This window comes from Oryzias melastigma, linkage group LG16 (assembly GCF_002922805.2).
Source record: "Oryzias melastigma strain HK-1 linkage group LG16, ASM292280v2, whole genome shotgun sequence".
Taxonomy (NCBI): Eukaryota; Metazoa; Chordata; class Actinopteri; order Beloniformes; family Adrianichthyidae; genus Oryzias; species Oryzias melastigma.
The window spans coordinates 17,964,627-17,977,793 of NC_050527.1; the positions used below are offsets into that span (position 1 = coordinate 17,964,627).

A 13,167-nucleotide genomic window follows, 5' to 3' on the forward strand; every position below is an offset into this window, starting at 1 on the left:
ATGGAGAGGGAGAGACAGACAGACAGACAGACAGACTGAGAGAGACAGACAGAGAGAGACAGAGAGATGGAGAGGGAGAGACAGACAGACAGACAGACAGGCAGACAGACAGACAGACAGGCAGACAGACAGACAGAGAGAGACAGAGAGAGATGGAGAGGGAGGTGCATCATCCTGGTGAAGCTGGACATCAATAAATGACCTCCAGAATGGTTGTCAGATTTTAACATTTGTGTCCAAAAGTTGATGTTGGTCGAGAGTTTAATTCTCTGCTTTGGTTGCTTGAAATAAACCGATTCCATTTTTTTTTTTAAAAGATGTAGAAAATCTTCCGGGCTTCCGTAATTTTGCGTCTCATCGGATTCGCCCTCTTTAATTACGTCTCCTCCGGCTTTCCGTAGCAGCTGGATTTGATTGTTTGGGCTAACAAGTTCGGAACCAACCAAACAGGAATCTTTTAAGCTGTCGGGTTCTTTCCCGGGTTGAGGTTTTGGGTTTTCCCGGGTCTCGAGACCCCCTCCCCCCGCTCCGGTTCGCTGTCAGTTGGTTATTTTTTGACCTTTGCCCCCCGCGTGCAGGCGCGCGACTCTTGCTGTTAGCTTGGAGGCTAAGCAGCCGCCACACCGCCGCGCGCGCCTCTGACGCGGGTCACCAGTGCGGACCGGGACCGGGATGAGCCATGGCCTCGGTTCGGGTGGCCGTGCGGGTCAGACCCATGAACAGGCGGTGAGTAACGGATACGGAGGGGTTCTGACCCGGTCCGTTAGCTGCCCGCAGGACAAAGTTCGGGTGTGTTCTGACTCCTCTGGGCTTCGATGTCAGAGTTTTTACGGGACCTGCTCCGTTTGAAGAGAACCCCAAAACGCGACTCCATCAGGAAGTGGATCAGACTGGACGGAGGACGGGTTCTTACAGAACCTGATCCATGCGGCTCCGACTTGGACCTCTGGGTTCTTTGGGTTCTAGTTTGGAAGCTGATCCGATTTTGAAATGTTGTGGTTGTGTTGAAGAACAGAAGCAGAACCCTCTGAACCCGGTTCTGTTCTGCAGGGAGATGGACCTGAGCTCCAGAAGCATCATCAGGATGGAAGGAAGCAAAACGTCCATCATCAACCTGAAGGTGGCGCTGCTGCTGCTGGTCTCCAGGCCGCCGTCGTCCTCGCGCTGACCTGCAGTGTCGTTGTGTTTCAGATCACTGACGGCCTGGCGGGAGAACCCGCGAGGGAGAACATCAGAACCTTCACCTACGACTTCTCCTACGACTCCTCGGACTGTCAGAGCTCCGCCTTCGTTTCTCAGGAGAAGGTCAGAACTCCTGATCCATCTGGGTTTGTCACGCTGCAGTTCCTGACGCAGAGCTCCTCCTCCTCCTCCTCCTCCTCCTCCTCCAGGTGTTCGTGGATCTGGGTTCTGACGTTCTGAAGGCGGCCTTTGAGGGCTACAACGCTTGTGTGTTTGCTTACGGTCAGACGGGTTCAGGGAAGTCCTTCACCATGATGGGCGCTCCGGTAAGACCTCCAGACCTCGGTCTTAGGGCCGGGAAGTCGTCTCAGTTCAGATGGAGCCGTGACCTTTTGACCTTGGTTTCGTTGTTGTAGGGAGATGCGGGTTTGATTCCACGGATCTGCGAGGGTTTGTTCTCCAGGATCTCAGACTCGTCTCGATGTGATGAAGCTTCGTTCCGGACAGAAGTCAGGTCAGAATCCGGGACTGAAGCGCTCCCAGCTTCAAATCCGTCTCATAGCTGATTGTTCTGGTGTTCTGCTCACCTTCAGCTACCTGGAGATTTACAACGAGCGAGTCAGAGACCTGCTGAGGAGAAAGTCCACCCAGACCTACAACCTGCGAGTGCGCGAGCATCCCAAAGACGGGCCGTACGTGGAAGGTACTCCACCCCACCTGGAGATCCGTGACACCTCCATGCACTGCAGGGATCTCACTCTGTGGTCCTTAACCTCGTGGTCTCTTAAGGGTCCGGATGACCCCACTGTTAATGTAAACATGTCTGGGATAACACAAGGGGACAGAACTCTAGAACCAATCCTGAGGGGACCTCTGACCCATTCTCAGTTTAGACTTTGGGGCCACAATTTGTTAAAATGTAGAACTTTTGGAGCCGTGAGGGCTTAAACTCATGGAATGTGTTTCCATATTCACGCCGTCTTTCCTGCCCTCACGCTGTCGGTTCTCACCCTCCATTCCTACCTTCCGTTTGTTTTCCTACGTTCTCACCCTCTATTCTGGCCCTCACGCCCTCCATTCGCGCCTTCTGTTCCCGCCCCTTGCCATTTGTTCCCGCCCTCACGTCCGCCCGTCCGCGTTCCCGCCCTCACGTCCCTGTTTCCGCCCTCACGTCCCCGTTCCCGCCCTCACGTCCGCGTTCCCGCCCTCACGTCCCCGTTCCCGCCCTCACGTCCCTGTTCCCGCCCTCACGTCCCCGTTCCCGCCCTCACATCCGTGTTCCCGCCCTCAGACCTGTCCAAACACCTGGTCCAGAACTACAGTGATGTTGAGGAGTTGATGGAGGCGGGAAACATCAACCGCACCACCGCCAGTACCGGCATGAACGACGTCAGCAGCCGGTCGCACGCCATCTTCACAATCAACTTCACGCAGGTCAGCTGCACTGCATGCTGGGAAATGGAGTGTTTTAAAACGTTTCCTCAGGCGGCGGTTTCTTTTCTTTCAGGCCAAGTTTGACGCCGAGATGCCGAGTGAGACGGTCAGTAAGATCCACCTGGTGGACCTGGCGGGCAGCGAGCGCGCCGACGCCACCGGAGCCACCGGCGTGCGTCTGAAGGAGGGGGGGAACATCAACAAGTCTCTGGTGACGCTGGGGAACGTCATCTCCGCTCTTGGTCTGTTGAGCTCTGACCCCCAGAAGGAAACCGTCACGCTGCTGAAACGTTCTTGTTGGCGACTGATGATGTTTGTTTGCAGCCGACATGGCGCAGGACGCCGCCAACACCAACCTGAAGAAGAAGTCGGTCTTCGTTCCCTACAGGGACTCGGTGCTGACGTGGCTGCTGAAGGACAGCCTGGGCGGGAACTCCAAGACCATCATGATCGCCAGTGAGAGCCGCGGCAGCCAATCACCGGCCAGAACCCGCTGCCTGCCGGTCTGACGGCGTTCTGCTCGCCTCTCTCCTCGCAGCCATTTCCCCCGCCGACGTAAACTACGGCGAGACGCTCAGCACCCTGCGCTACGCCAACCGAGCCAAGAACATCATCAACAAACCCACAGTCAACGAGGACGCCAACGTCAGGCTGATCCGGGAACTGCAGGCCGAGATCGCTCGACTGAAAGCTCTGCTGGTTCAGGGCAACCAGGTACCGAGGCCACGCCCACATGACTGAAGGAAGGAGGCGGAGCCACAGATTTGACTCGGCTGGTTAAACCAGCTTCACTGAAGTTTAGTGGAACAAAAACAGACTTGAGATAATTAAGAAATCAAATGATCCGTTCATTCATTGATGAAATGTTTCATCTCAAGTTTGTAAATGATCTAAATTCTCTGATTCTGCTGTAGAAACCAAAACGTCACTGAAAATCTGTATCGATGAAGTTATTTGGTGTTCACCTGTTTGAGAGGCTCCGCCTCTCTAAAGTGAGATGACCTCCAAACTGTAACGATCGAGTGACGTCTGGTACCAAGACTCCTTTGAGGGTCCAAATGGTAAATGGCGTAGACCTGTATGGCGTGTTCTACCCTCCTCCGAGGGCCCAAAGCGCTTCCCAGTCACAGACCCGTTCACCCATTCACACACTGGTGGGGGCTCCGCTGGCAAACACTGGCGGGAATCGAACCTCTTCCGATCAGGGTCGACCGCCCTACCGCTGCACCACGGCCAGTCCACAGAACGCAGAGGAGTCTCTGTGTGTCGGGGATGAGGCGGACGCTGTGACTGGACGGTCCTTTACTTGTTAGACACCACAGACACCTGTGGGAAACTCCGCCCTCGAAACTTCAGCGCCATCATAAGAAGGAATCCAGCTCTGAACCCGTCCAGCAGAACCGACTGGAGTACAGCTGAATGGTTCTGGAGCGGGGTGGCGTTGTGAAGCGTGTGAATGTGGCGGTGCTGATCTGGTTCTGATCTCCTGGTTTGTGTGGTTCCACCAGATCGCTCTGCTGGACTCTCCCACCGCTCTGAGCATGGAGGAGAAGCTGCACCAGAACGAAGCCAGAGTGAGTCCGCTCCCTCCCCAGCAGGAACCGGGCCCGTGACGGTCACGAGCAGCTGAACCCAGACCGGGTCAGGACTCGGGATCTTCAGAGTTTCTGACCATTGTTCTGCTGAGCAACGGTTCTGGGTTCTGGAGGACTCGTGGATGTAGAAGCAGCTTCTCTGACGAGCTTCTCTGTGCTCAGGTTCTGGAGCTGACCAAGGAGTGGACCAACAAGTGGAATGAGACCCAGAACATCCTGAAGGTGAGCCAGACCTGCTCTGCAGGTGATGGTTGTGGGTTCTGCTGGTTCTGCTGCAGGTTCTGTTTTCTTTTGTAGGAGGAGACGCTGGCACTGAGGAAGGAGGGCATCGGCGTGGTTCTGGACTCAGAGCTGCCCCACCTGATCGGCATCGATGACGACCTCCTGAGCACCGGCATCATCCTGTACCACCTGAAGGTCGGGACATTAGTAGCCTGATCCGATCAGGACGTCGGGAGCCTGATCCGATCGGAACCGTCTGAGGTCAGGAGGTCACTGTGGTGTTGTTTTTCAGGAGGGGCGGACGTTCGTGGGCCGGGAGGACGCGTCCACGGAGCAGGACATCGGTGCGTCTGCCCCCACCTCGTCTTTGTGGGTTCATCCACGAACTTCTGAGAAGTTCTGGAGGAAAAAAGTGATGCTACTTCAGAAATCCTGAGGAGCAACTGGAGGAAAAGCATTCCTGGTTTTCCTTTGGAGACGCGGTTCTGGACTGACGGCAGAGTTCAGTCCAGACGCCGCGGCTCCGATTCATGTGACCACATTGTTGAGCAGAATGAAAGCTGACCGTCTGCTTGGTTCTGCAGTTCTACACGGTCTGGACCTGGAGAGCGAACACTGCGTCTTTGAGAACCAAAGCGGAACGGTGGTTCTGGTTCCGCTCGGGGGAGCTCAGTGTTCGGTTAATGGAGTCCAAGTGACGGAACCGGTTCAGCTCAACCAAGGTGAGAACCTGCTCAGCAGGTGGAGTCTCACCTGCTCAGCGCTCTGCTGTAGTTACACAGGCTGACCTGCTGGTGGCAGTGTTGCAGAGGCAGCTCTCTGACGCTGAAGATGTTCGGTCTGTTCTCAGAGGAGGCGTACCCCAGGGCTCGGTGTTAGGAGCCCCATCTTAAGAATAAAAAGATCCCAAAGGACGATCAGAACTCTTACAAAGTTTATAGAAATGGTTTGTCTTCTTTTCCAGGAGCGGTTATTTTGCTCGGCAGGACCAACATGTTTCGCTTCAACCACCCGAAGGAGGCGGCCAAACTGAGGGAGAAGCGTAAGGTAAGAGAGGAGGCGTACAGGGTGAGGGAGGTGAGGGTGACCTCTAGTTTGGCTGTGACGACCTTTCGTGTCCCCTCAGAGCGGCCTGCTCTCCTCGCTCAGCCTGTCCATGACGGATCTGTCCAGGTCCTGTGAGAACCTGTCCACGGTGATGCTCTACAACCCGGGGTGAGTGGGCGGGGTTTGGATGTGTTTGGAAACCACGACTCCCGTTTCAAACTTTAGAACGTTGAAGCCACAGACGCCGCAGAGTTCATACGAGCTGTAATACCTCAGTTTGCTAGTAAAGCGGCTGCAGGAGCGCATCAGCTCAGACGGCTGCTGTTCAAGTCCAGCTTGAGGAAGGCTTTGATTACCTCATCCTACTCATGGAAACCTCTGACAGCCCTGAAGGAAAAGCTGTTGTAGAACTTTGGCCGTCTGCCTGTCGTATGTCTGTCGTATGTCTGTCGTATGTCTGTCGTATGTCTGTCGTATGTCTGCGTCGCGTCTGTGTTCGGTCTGCCGTCAACTGCAGTACGTCTGCGTCGCGTCTGCGTTGTCTGCCGTCAACTGCAGTACGTCTGCGTTGTGGCTGCAGTACGTCTGCGTTGCGTCTGCCGTGCGTCTGCAGTACGTCTGCGTTGCGTCTGCGTTGCGTCTGCGTTGTCTGCCGTCAACTGCTTTGGATCTGCCGTCAACTGCAGTACGTCTGCGTCGCGTCTGTTGTGCGTCTGCGTTGCGTCTGCCGTGCGTCTGCGTTGCGTCTGCGTTGCGTCTGCGTTGCGTCTGCGTTGCGTCTGCGTTGCGTCTGCGTTGCGTCTGCATCACGTCCACCGTATGGTTGTCGTACCTGCTGCATTTGTTATGCCCCGAGACTTCCATCTCTTGGCGTTTCTCTGAGCTTCTTTGTGTTTTACTGCTTTCCCTGCAGCCACATTTCATTCGTTGAAGTTTTTATCAAGTTCTTCAGTTTTTAGGTTCAAACTCATGAATTCTCACTGGAATCTAACTCTTGTTTAGTGACCTAGGGGTAGAGTGTCTGTCCTGACTCCTCAGGAGTAAACAGTTTTTACATGTTGGTCGTTGTACAGTTTAATCAAAACAGCAAAAAGTTTTTCCTTGTTTTCCATGTGTGGCCACGCCCACTTCTTATAATTGTGGTTATTTAGAAACGTTTGGATCCGTTCAGATCTGTGATCAGTTTTGTTTCTCAATAAACATAAATGTTGAACTGAATTTGATCCGGTAACATGTGACACTCTCCTCTTTTACCCCTGGGGGGTGAGCATTAACGGTCTGCCCCCGTCCTGTCGACAGTCTCTTCGGTGCGAAGGCCCCCGTCTTCCTCAGGTACCCCGCTGTCCACTTCCTGTCCGTCCTGTTTGCCCCACAGACCCGTCTTCAGTCTGTCTCTGTGGTTCTGCTCATCCGCCCGCTGCACCCCCGCCCCCATATTTACCCTGAAGTGTTTGGCTGTGCGCACCCCCCCCCCACCCCCACCCCACTGTGGCGTCCATCAGCATCATGTTGGTGGCGATGTGGGCGGGGCCTGATGAGGTTTGTTTCTTCCAGGTTGGAGTTTGAGCGACAGCAGAGGGAGGAGCTGGAGAAGCTGGAGGTGAAACGGTAGGAGCAGCTGGGGGGCGGGGCCTCCTCACCAGTGTGTAGGAGAAAACAGAGGATGTTCCTTCACTGACCTCCTCCTCTGGCTCCCGCAGGAGGCTCATAAATGAGATGGAGGCCAAGCAGCAGAGTGAGAAGGCGGAGCTGGAGCGCCTCCAGCAGGAGGTGGAGAGTCAGCGCAAGGAGTCGGAGAAGGTCCAGCAGCGCATCCTCCGGCAGGAGGAGAGCCTCCGCCACCGCAGCCAGGACATCGAGAGCCGCCTGCAGGACTTCCTCGCCAAGAAGGAGCGCTTCGAGGAGGAGAAGCGCTCAGAGATTTGGAGCAGCAGGAAGCTGCAGCAGGAGGACGAGTCTGAGGAGGAGCAGGAGAGGAGGCGCCAGCGCGAGGCCGCGGAGCAGAGGGACATCTACAGAGAGCTGGAGAGGCTGAATAAGGAGCGAGAGGAGCAGAGGCTCCGCCTCCACATGGAGCGGCGCCGTTTGGAGGAGCAGGAGCGGGAGCAGCTGAGCCTGGTGGGGAAGCTGGAGGAGCAGCTGAGGGAGAAGCAGGAGGCGGCCTCCACGCTGCTGACGCGGGAGGATGCTCAGCTCCTGGAGGAGGAGCAGCGCACGCTGGCCGACATCCGAGAAGCTCTGCTCCGAGCCAAGGAGGCGGCGGAGCGCACGGAGGACGCCGGCGAGGAGGCCAGGGCCGCCCAGACGCGCTACCGGGCCTTCAAGGAGGCGCAGATGAAGGAGCTGACCCAGAAGGAGGAGGGGCTCCAGCAGCAGAAGGAGCGCCTGGAGCAGGAGGTGGCTGCTGAGCGCACCTCCCTGCTGATGCTCTCCCAGAGCCTGAAGGAGCGACAGGACGCCTCCCCCGTCTGCCAGGAGGAGCAGCTCCTCAGGCAGGGCGAGCAGCGCCTCCACTTCAAGGAACGGCAGCTGGCCGACCTGGAGGAGAGCCTCCTCCCTGCTCTGGTGGAGGAGAAGCTGAGAGCCATGGAGGTGCTGCAGAGGAGCAGCGATAACCACCGAAGTTCTCCTGGTCTGGACAACACGCTGTACCAGGTGGAGAAGGAGCTGGAGGACAAGGAGGAGCGCCTGCACCTCCACTGGAGCAGCGCCCAGCAGCTGCAGCAGCTGCAGGAGACCTACGAGTTCACCACCAACGTGGCGCGGCAGGAGGAGAAGGTCCGGAGGAAGGAGAAGGAGATCCTGGAGTCCAGGGAGAAACAGCAGCGGGAGGCCATGGAGCAGGCGGTGAGCCGGCTGGAGAGGAGGCACTCGGCTCTGAGGCGTAGCCTGTCGCTGGAGCCGGACCCTGAGGAGCCGAGGAGCTCCACGGCGGAGGAGGTGGACCAGCAGAGGTCAGAGCCTGCAGGAGCTCCAGAGGGAGGTCTGGGGGAGGGCGTGTGGGGGCTGCAGTCATCCTTCTCTGTTTCCCTCCAGAGTGGAGCAGGAGATCCAAAAGCTGCGGCAGAGGATCAGCGAGGGCGACGCCCACGGCCGAACTCCTGAGGAGAAGACGGGCGGCTCGCCGGTCAGCCACATGCAGAGCCTGAACTCGCTGCTGCCCCTGTCGGACGACAGGTGGGTGCTCCTGCAGGAGGCGCCTGGAGCCTCCCGGACCAGAACCCAGCTTCCTTCTGCTTCTCCGATGCAGGATCAACGCCTACATCGAGGAGGAGGTGCAGCGGCGGCTGAGGAGGCTGAACCTCCTGAAGGGCAGCAGAGAGGGCCCCCCCTCCCCAGAGTCTCTGAATGTAAGAGCTGCAGTTCCTCACTGCACCTGCAGGGGGCGACGGCACTGAATGTCCTGATCAGATGTAATCTGATTACTGTAACATAACTTCCCTTTTTAACTGGAAATCCTCAGAGATGCTGTCTGTTGTCTCCATGGCAACGACAAACATCTCATGGTTGATGAGGAAGGACTTTGATGTTCAGCTTTCTAACCTGCAGGAGGAGCAGCAGGAGGAGCAGCAGGAGGAGCAGCAGGAGGTTAGCCTCCGTAGCTCCGTTAGATCCCAGCTGAAGGTAAGGTCAGAATCTTCAGCCTCTCCTCCTCCTGCTGCATGACTCCTCTTGGATGCTCCTCCCCCTCTCTGCTCGGCCCCGCCCCCTCAGAAGGGTGACGGTCCGCTTGTCCTTCTGTTTCAGAGGGATGAGAAGCTGCAGAGCCCGAACTCCTGGAGGCTGAAATCTGAGGTGAGTCCAGAACCTGCTGCTGCTTCTGGGGAGATCTGGTGCTTCCTGGTGGAAATGACATCACTGATGACAGCAATCACAACCAATCACGTCCATGAACCAACCAGAACCACAGAGCAGCTGACTGGATCTTCAGCCTCTGATTCTGCAGTTTGTTCCTCTGAAGATCTGAGTTTGGATTCCAAACTTCCACTGAGACAGAATGAAAGAATGAATCTGTTTTGATCCGTTTTCTTAGCCGTCCTGGTGATCTTTTAAACGATGGTTTATGTCATTTTTAGCCAAAATCCAAAACCTGCATCAGTTTTTAGGACATAGTTTCTTCTTCTGTACTGAAACCAGTTCAAACTTCTTAAAGGGTAACCAAACAGGGCAGATGGAGGCCGGTTCCATTCTCAGTCCATATTTGGAAAATGCCAAAAGGGGGCGGGGCTAGTTGAGCCAGACTGAGCGGCAGAGGTGTGGCTTAGATCTATGACTGTAGCGTATACTGGGTCTTCCATATGTAGAGGGGGCCAAATCAAACCCCCCGAAACACAGAGTGGTACCGAGCAAAGTGATGCAAGTTTCTCCACAGAACTTGCCTGAACAGAACTTCAATGCAAAAGTAAAAAAATGTAGTTTCCTCTTTTTCATGATGGTAGATTTTTACAAGTTGCTGCTTATCCATTGTTTTGTATGTGTGTTAGTGTTACTATTAGTGCAGCTAGCATCAGAGCTAAGGGGATAAAAACAATCCAGAGTGAAACGTTGAGTAAATGCATCACCAGGTCAGTTTGCTGGATATGATCCCAACTGCTCTGGACCTCTGCTCCCTAACTTCCACTGGAACGTTGTGTAAGACGGTAGATTTTTGAAAACTGAAGGTAATACACCTGTGAGCCACGCTAACAACCGACCATGACAGAATCAAAGATGGGCGGGGCTTTTATACTAGAGCTCAGAGCATTGTGACGTCAAACGTCTGAGACATCGGTTGACCAATCAGAAAATTCAACTGCAATACCTCGTTTCAACCTGTAGATGGCAGCACACGTGGTTTTAGACTATGTTTCATGAGTTAAACTAAATTTTAAAAATGTGGCAACAGCCAACAGACAGCACTTTCAAAGCCCCATTATAGATGTAAACAGCCAAAAAAGTGGATTTAGGGTTTGGTTACCATGTAAAGGAGAAGAAACGGAGATGAATCCTTATTCTCTGCTCAGTTATGCACACAAAGTCTTCAAAATCCAGCGATCATGTGACTTTCTGTCTGAGTGGATGAACGTCACAGAACAAACTCACATCATGAGCGTGAGGTTTTCAGACTGCTAAACGAGCTGGTTACATGTTTAATTTCCTAACGAGCTCGTTACGTTTTTAATTTCCTAACGAGCTCGTTACGTTTCCAGACTCCAGCAGGTCCTAAAGCCTGTCGGGTTTCAAAAAGACAAGTCTTTAGCTCCTCTCTGGTGGTTTCTGTTTGGTTCCAGCACTGCAGACCTTTATTCTGAAAGTCCAGCAATCTGCATGCAGCATCTCACTTCCTTCCTCTGGAATCACTAACATCACCTGGCGAGGAACTGAGCGTCTGTGGGCGGGGCTTCTGTCCAGCCTTCAGGTCTCAGACTCCCCCTTTGTGCTCCCAGACAGCCCATCAGACCTCCTGCCGGGCCTCCTGCCGGGCCTTCTCCCGGGCCTCCTGCCGGGCCTCCTGCCGGGCCTCCTCCCGGGCCTCCTGCCGGGCCTCCTCCCGGGCCTCCTGCCGGGCCTCCTGCCGGGCCTCCTGCCGGGCCTCCTCCCGGGCCTCCTGCCGGGGCTCCTCCCGGGCCTCCTGCCTGACTCCCCAGCGGTTGCAAACCAGCTGTTCTCCTGAAGTCCAGGAAAACATGTTGGTACAACCGGACCGTGGAGAACCCGCCGCTGAGGCAGGAAGTCTGCGGGGGGGGGAGGTTCCTCCAGGAAACATGGAGACCAACAGACCTGATGGGAGTGGAGAAGGGTGGAGAAGGTCTGCCTCTTGTGAGGAGGAGGAGCTTCTGAAGGGAACCTCCTCTTGCTCTATGGAAACACTGGAGACCCGGAGGAACGAGGCACGGGAGGCGGAGTCGGAGTTCTTGGGTCCTGATGGCGTCTCCTCGGAGCAGGAGGTGAACCTTCAGACCAAACCGGAGAAAGAAGCAAAGAACTTCCTGAACCTGAGGAGCTCCGTTTGGACGTCCAGTAGCGAGCAAGAACCGCGCAGAGACCTGCCCGAGCTCCGGTCCAACCCGGACTCCGGACCAGGTTCCGGTCCAGGTCCGGGTTCCGGTTCCGGCGAACACAGAGGTGAAGAGGACGAGCCACCGACCTTCAGCAGCTTTGTTTGGGAATCCTTCTCCAGAGTCAGGAGCCGGTTCCTGTGGGGCGGAGCCGAATCTGGACCCACCGATCCGCCTCTGACCTCCGTCCTCCGTGTTCCAGGCAAACAGGAAGTGGACGCTGCAGAGGCGGCGCCGCGCAGCAGCGACTGCGTGGATTCGTTCTCTGGGCGACTGTCTTTGGCGTGCAGACACGCCGGCAGACGCCTGGAGGACGCACGCCGCGGGATCCTGGGCCTCGCCCAGATGAAGGCCGCCGTCACACAGTACCTGACCCGGGGGCACCCGCCCCGCCACGTCGCAGCAGAGCGGGGGGGCAGCGGCAGGGCCCCCGTGGTGGTGGGCTGGCCCGAGGGCGCGGCCTCATCCGTCTGGAACACGCCCCCTCAGGTGTTCTCCCAGGAGCTGGTCCAGTTTCCTGCGGCGCTGCGGCGGATCCAGACGCTCCCTCAGCAGCGCCTCCTGGAGGAGTTGGACTCCCTCACCCCTCCTCTGACAGTCGGGAGGCTCCTGAATGTGTTTTGGCTGCAGGTGGCCAACGCCGCACAGCCCCGCCCACAGCCGGCGTGCCTGCTGCTGACGGAACGCCACCTGACGGCGCTGTCAGCCAATGCCGGCGGCGCCATGGTCGTTCTGCATCACCTCCTCCTGCGGGACATCAAGGAGGTGCAGGTCAGTCTGGGGGGACAACATGTCCGCCTGTGCGGCGCCGCCCCGGATGCCGTCCTGGCCGTCTTCACCCACAGCAAAGGTCTGACCCAGGCGCTGTGCGGCGCCGTCCTGAAGGCCCGAGCCCCCGCCCACCTGAGAGAGGCGGAGCCTCACCCGTTACTGTCCGGAGACCTCATGCTCCTCTCCCTGGACTGGACTTCTCGGGTTCCTGACCTGCTCCTGGGTGACCTCTGCGTGACCTCCAGATTCAAGCGGGTCCTGGCCGACCTGCTCTACATCGTCCACGGGAACATGCGTGGCGCCGTCAGGCCGCCGCTGGCCGACATCCGTCCTCTGCTGTACACAAGCGTCCGCGTGGACGGCGCCGTCCTCCAGCTCCTCCTCACCGACACGCACGTGTGCCTCCTGCAGGAGGACGGCGTCTTCCATCCGGCGCTGCGGGGGGCCAGCGTGGTGCTCCCTCAGCCTCAGTTCCAGGAGCTCCGCCTCCTGGAGCGCGAGAGCATCAGGTGTCTGTTTGTGAGGAGAAGCGACGTCTGCTTTGCTGTAGAAATGCTTTTTACAAACTCTCAGCTCCGCCCTTCAACGGGGAGGGCGGGGCAGAGGCGGGGCTCGGCAGAAGTGCCCCCCTCCCCCGGTTCTTCTGAGAGCTGGAGCCTCCTCTTCGGCTGCTCCTCTGAAGCTCAGCTGCTCATCAATCATCTGTGTCTCTGAAGCTTCAGCCGGACTCACCTGAGGAGGAGGGACGGGGTCTGGCCCCGCCCCCTCGCTTTTAGGATCAGCTGCTCACTTTGTTTTTATTGACAAAAAGTTTTTTTACAGGATGAACCTGATTGTAAATTTTTGTGAGGAACAATAAAGTTTGAACTTCTGCTTCA

General features: G+C 56.6%; 1 protein-coding gene across 7 annotated transcripts in view; it reads left to right on the plus strand.

Moving 5' to 3' along the window:
• Positions 1 to 13,167, plus strand: part of kif16ba (kinesin family member 16Ba) — an 18,538-nt gene extending 5,371 nt beyond the window's left edge. For 2 of the 7 annotated variants that reach the window (XM_036215869.1, XM_036215875.1), the window contains exons 2-25: positions 1,051 to 1,120; positions 1,192 to 1,305; positions 1,392 to 1,508; positions 1,599 to 1,696; positions 1,776 to 1,885; positions 2,474 to 2,616; positions 2,690 to 2,858; positions 2,941 to 3,072; positions 3,155 to 3,330; positions 4,125 to 4,190; positions 4,374 to 4,433; positions 4,509 to 4,628; positions 4,726 to 4,777; positions 5,018 to 5,155; positions 5,398 to 5,480; positions 5,560 to 5,648; positions 6,780 to 6,812; positions 7,035 to 7,088; positions 7,181 to 8,434; positions 8,517 to 8,657; positions 8,731 to 8,830; positions 9,030 to 9,104; positions 9,228 to 9,275; positions 10,907 to 13,167. In XM_036215869.1, coding sequence (XP_036071762.1) covers positions 1,051 to 1,120; positions 1,192 to 1,305; positions 1,392 to 1,508; positions 1,599 to 1,696; positions 1,776 to 1,885; positions 2,474 to 2,616; positions 2,690 to 2,858; positions 2,941 to 3,072; positions 3,155 to 3,330; positions 4,125 to 4,190; positions 4,374 to 4,433; positions 4,509 to 4,628; positions 4,726 to 4,777; positions 5,018 to 5,155; positions 5,398 to 5,480; positions 5,560 to 5,648; positions 6,780 to 6,812; positions 7,035 to 7,088; positions 7,181 to 8,434; positions 8,517 to 8,657; positions 8,731 to 8,830; positions 9,030 to 9,104; positions 9,228 to 9,275; positions 10,907 to 13,003 — 5,539 coding nt within the window. In that variant the 3' untranslated portion in view covers positions 13,004 to 13,167. Of the gene's footprint in view, positions 1 to 340; positions 727 to 1,050; positions 1,121 to 1,191; positions 1,306 to 1,391; positions 1,509 to 1,598; positions 1,697 to 1,775; positions 1,886 to 2,473; positions 2,617 to 2,689; positions 2,859 to 2,940; positions 3,073 to 3,154; positions 3,331 to 4,124; positions 4,191 to 4,373; positions 4,434 to 4,508; positions 4,629 to 4,725; positions 4,778 to 5,017; positions 5,156 to 5,397; positions 5,481 to 5,559; positions 5,649 to 6,779; positions 6,813 to 7,034; positions 7,089 to 7,180; positions 8,435 to 8,516; positions 8,658 to 8,730; positions 8,831 to 9,029; positions 9,105 to 9,227; positions 9,276 to 10,906 lie in introns of those variants that run through there. The other 5 variants (XM_036215872.1, XM_036215870.1, XM_036215874.1 and 2 more) reach the window with 5 other exon arrangements.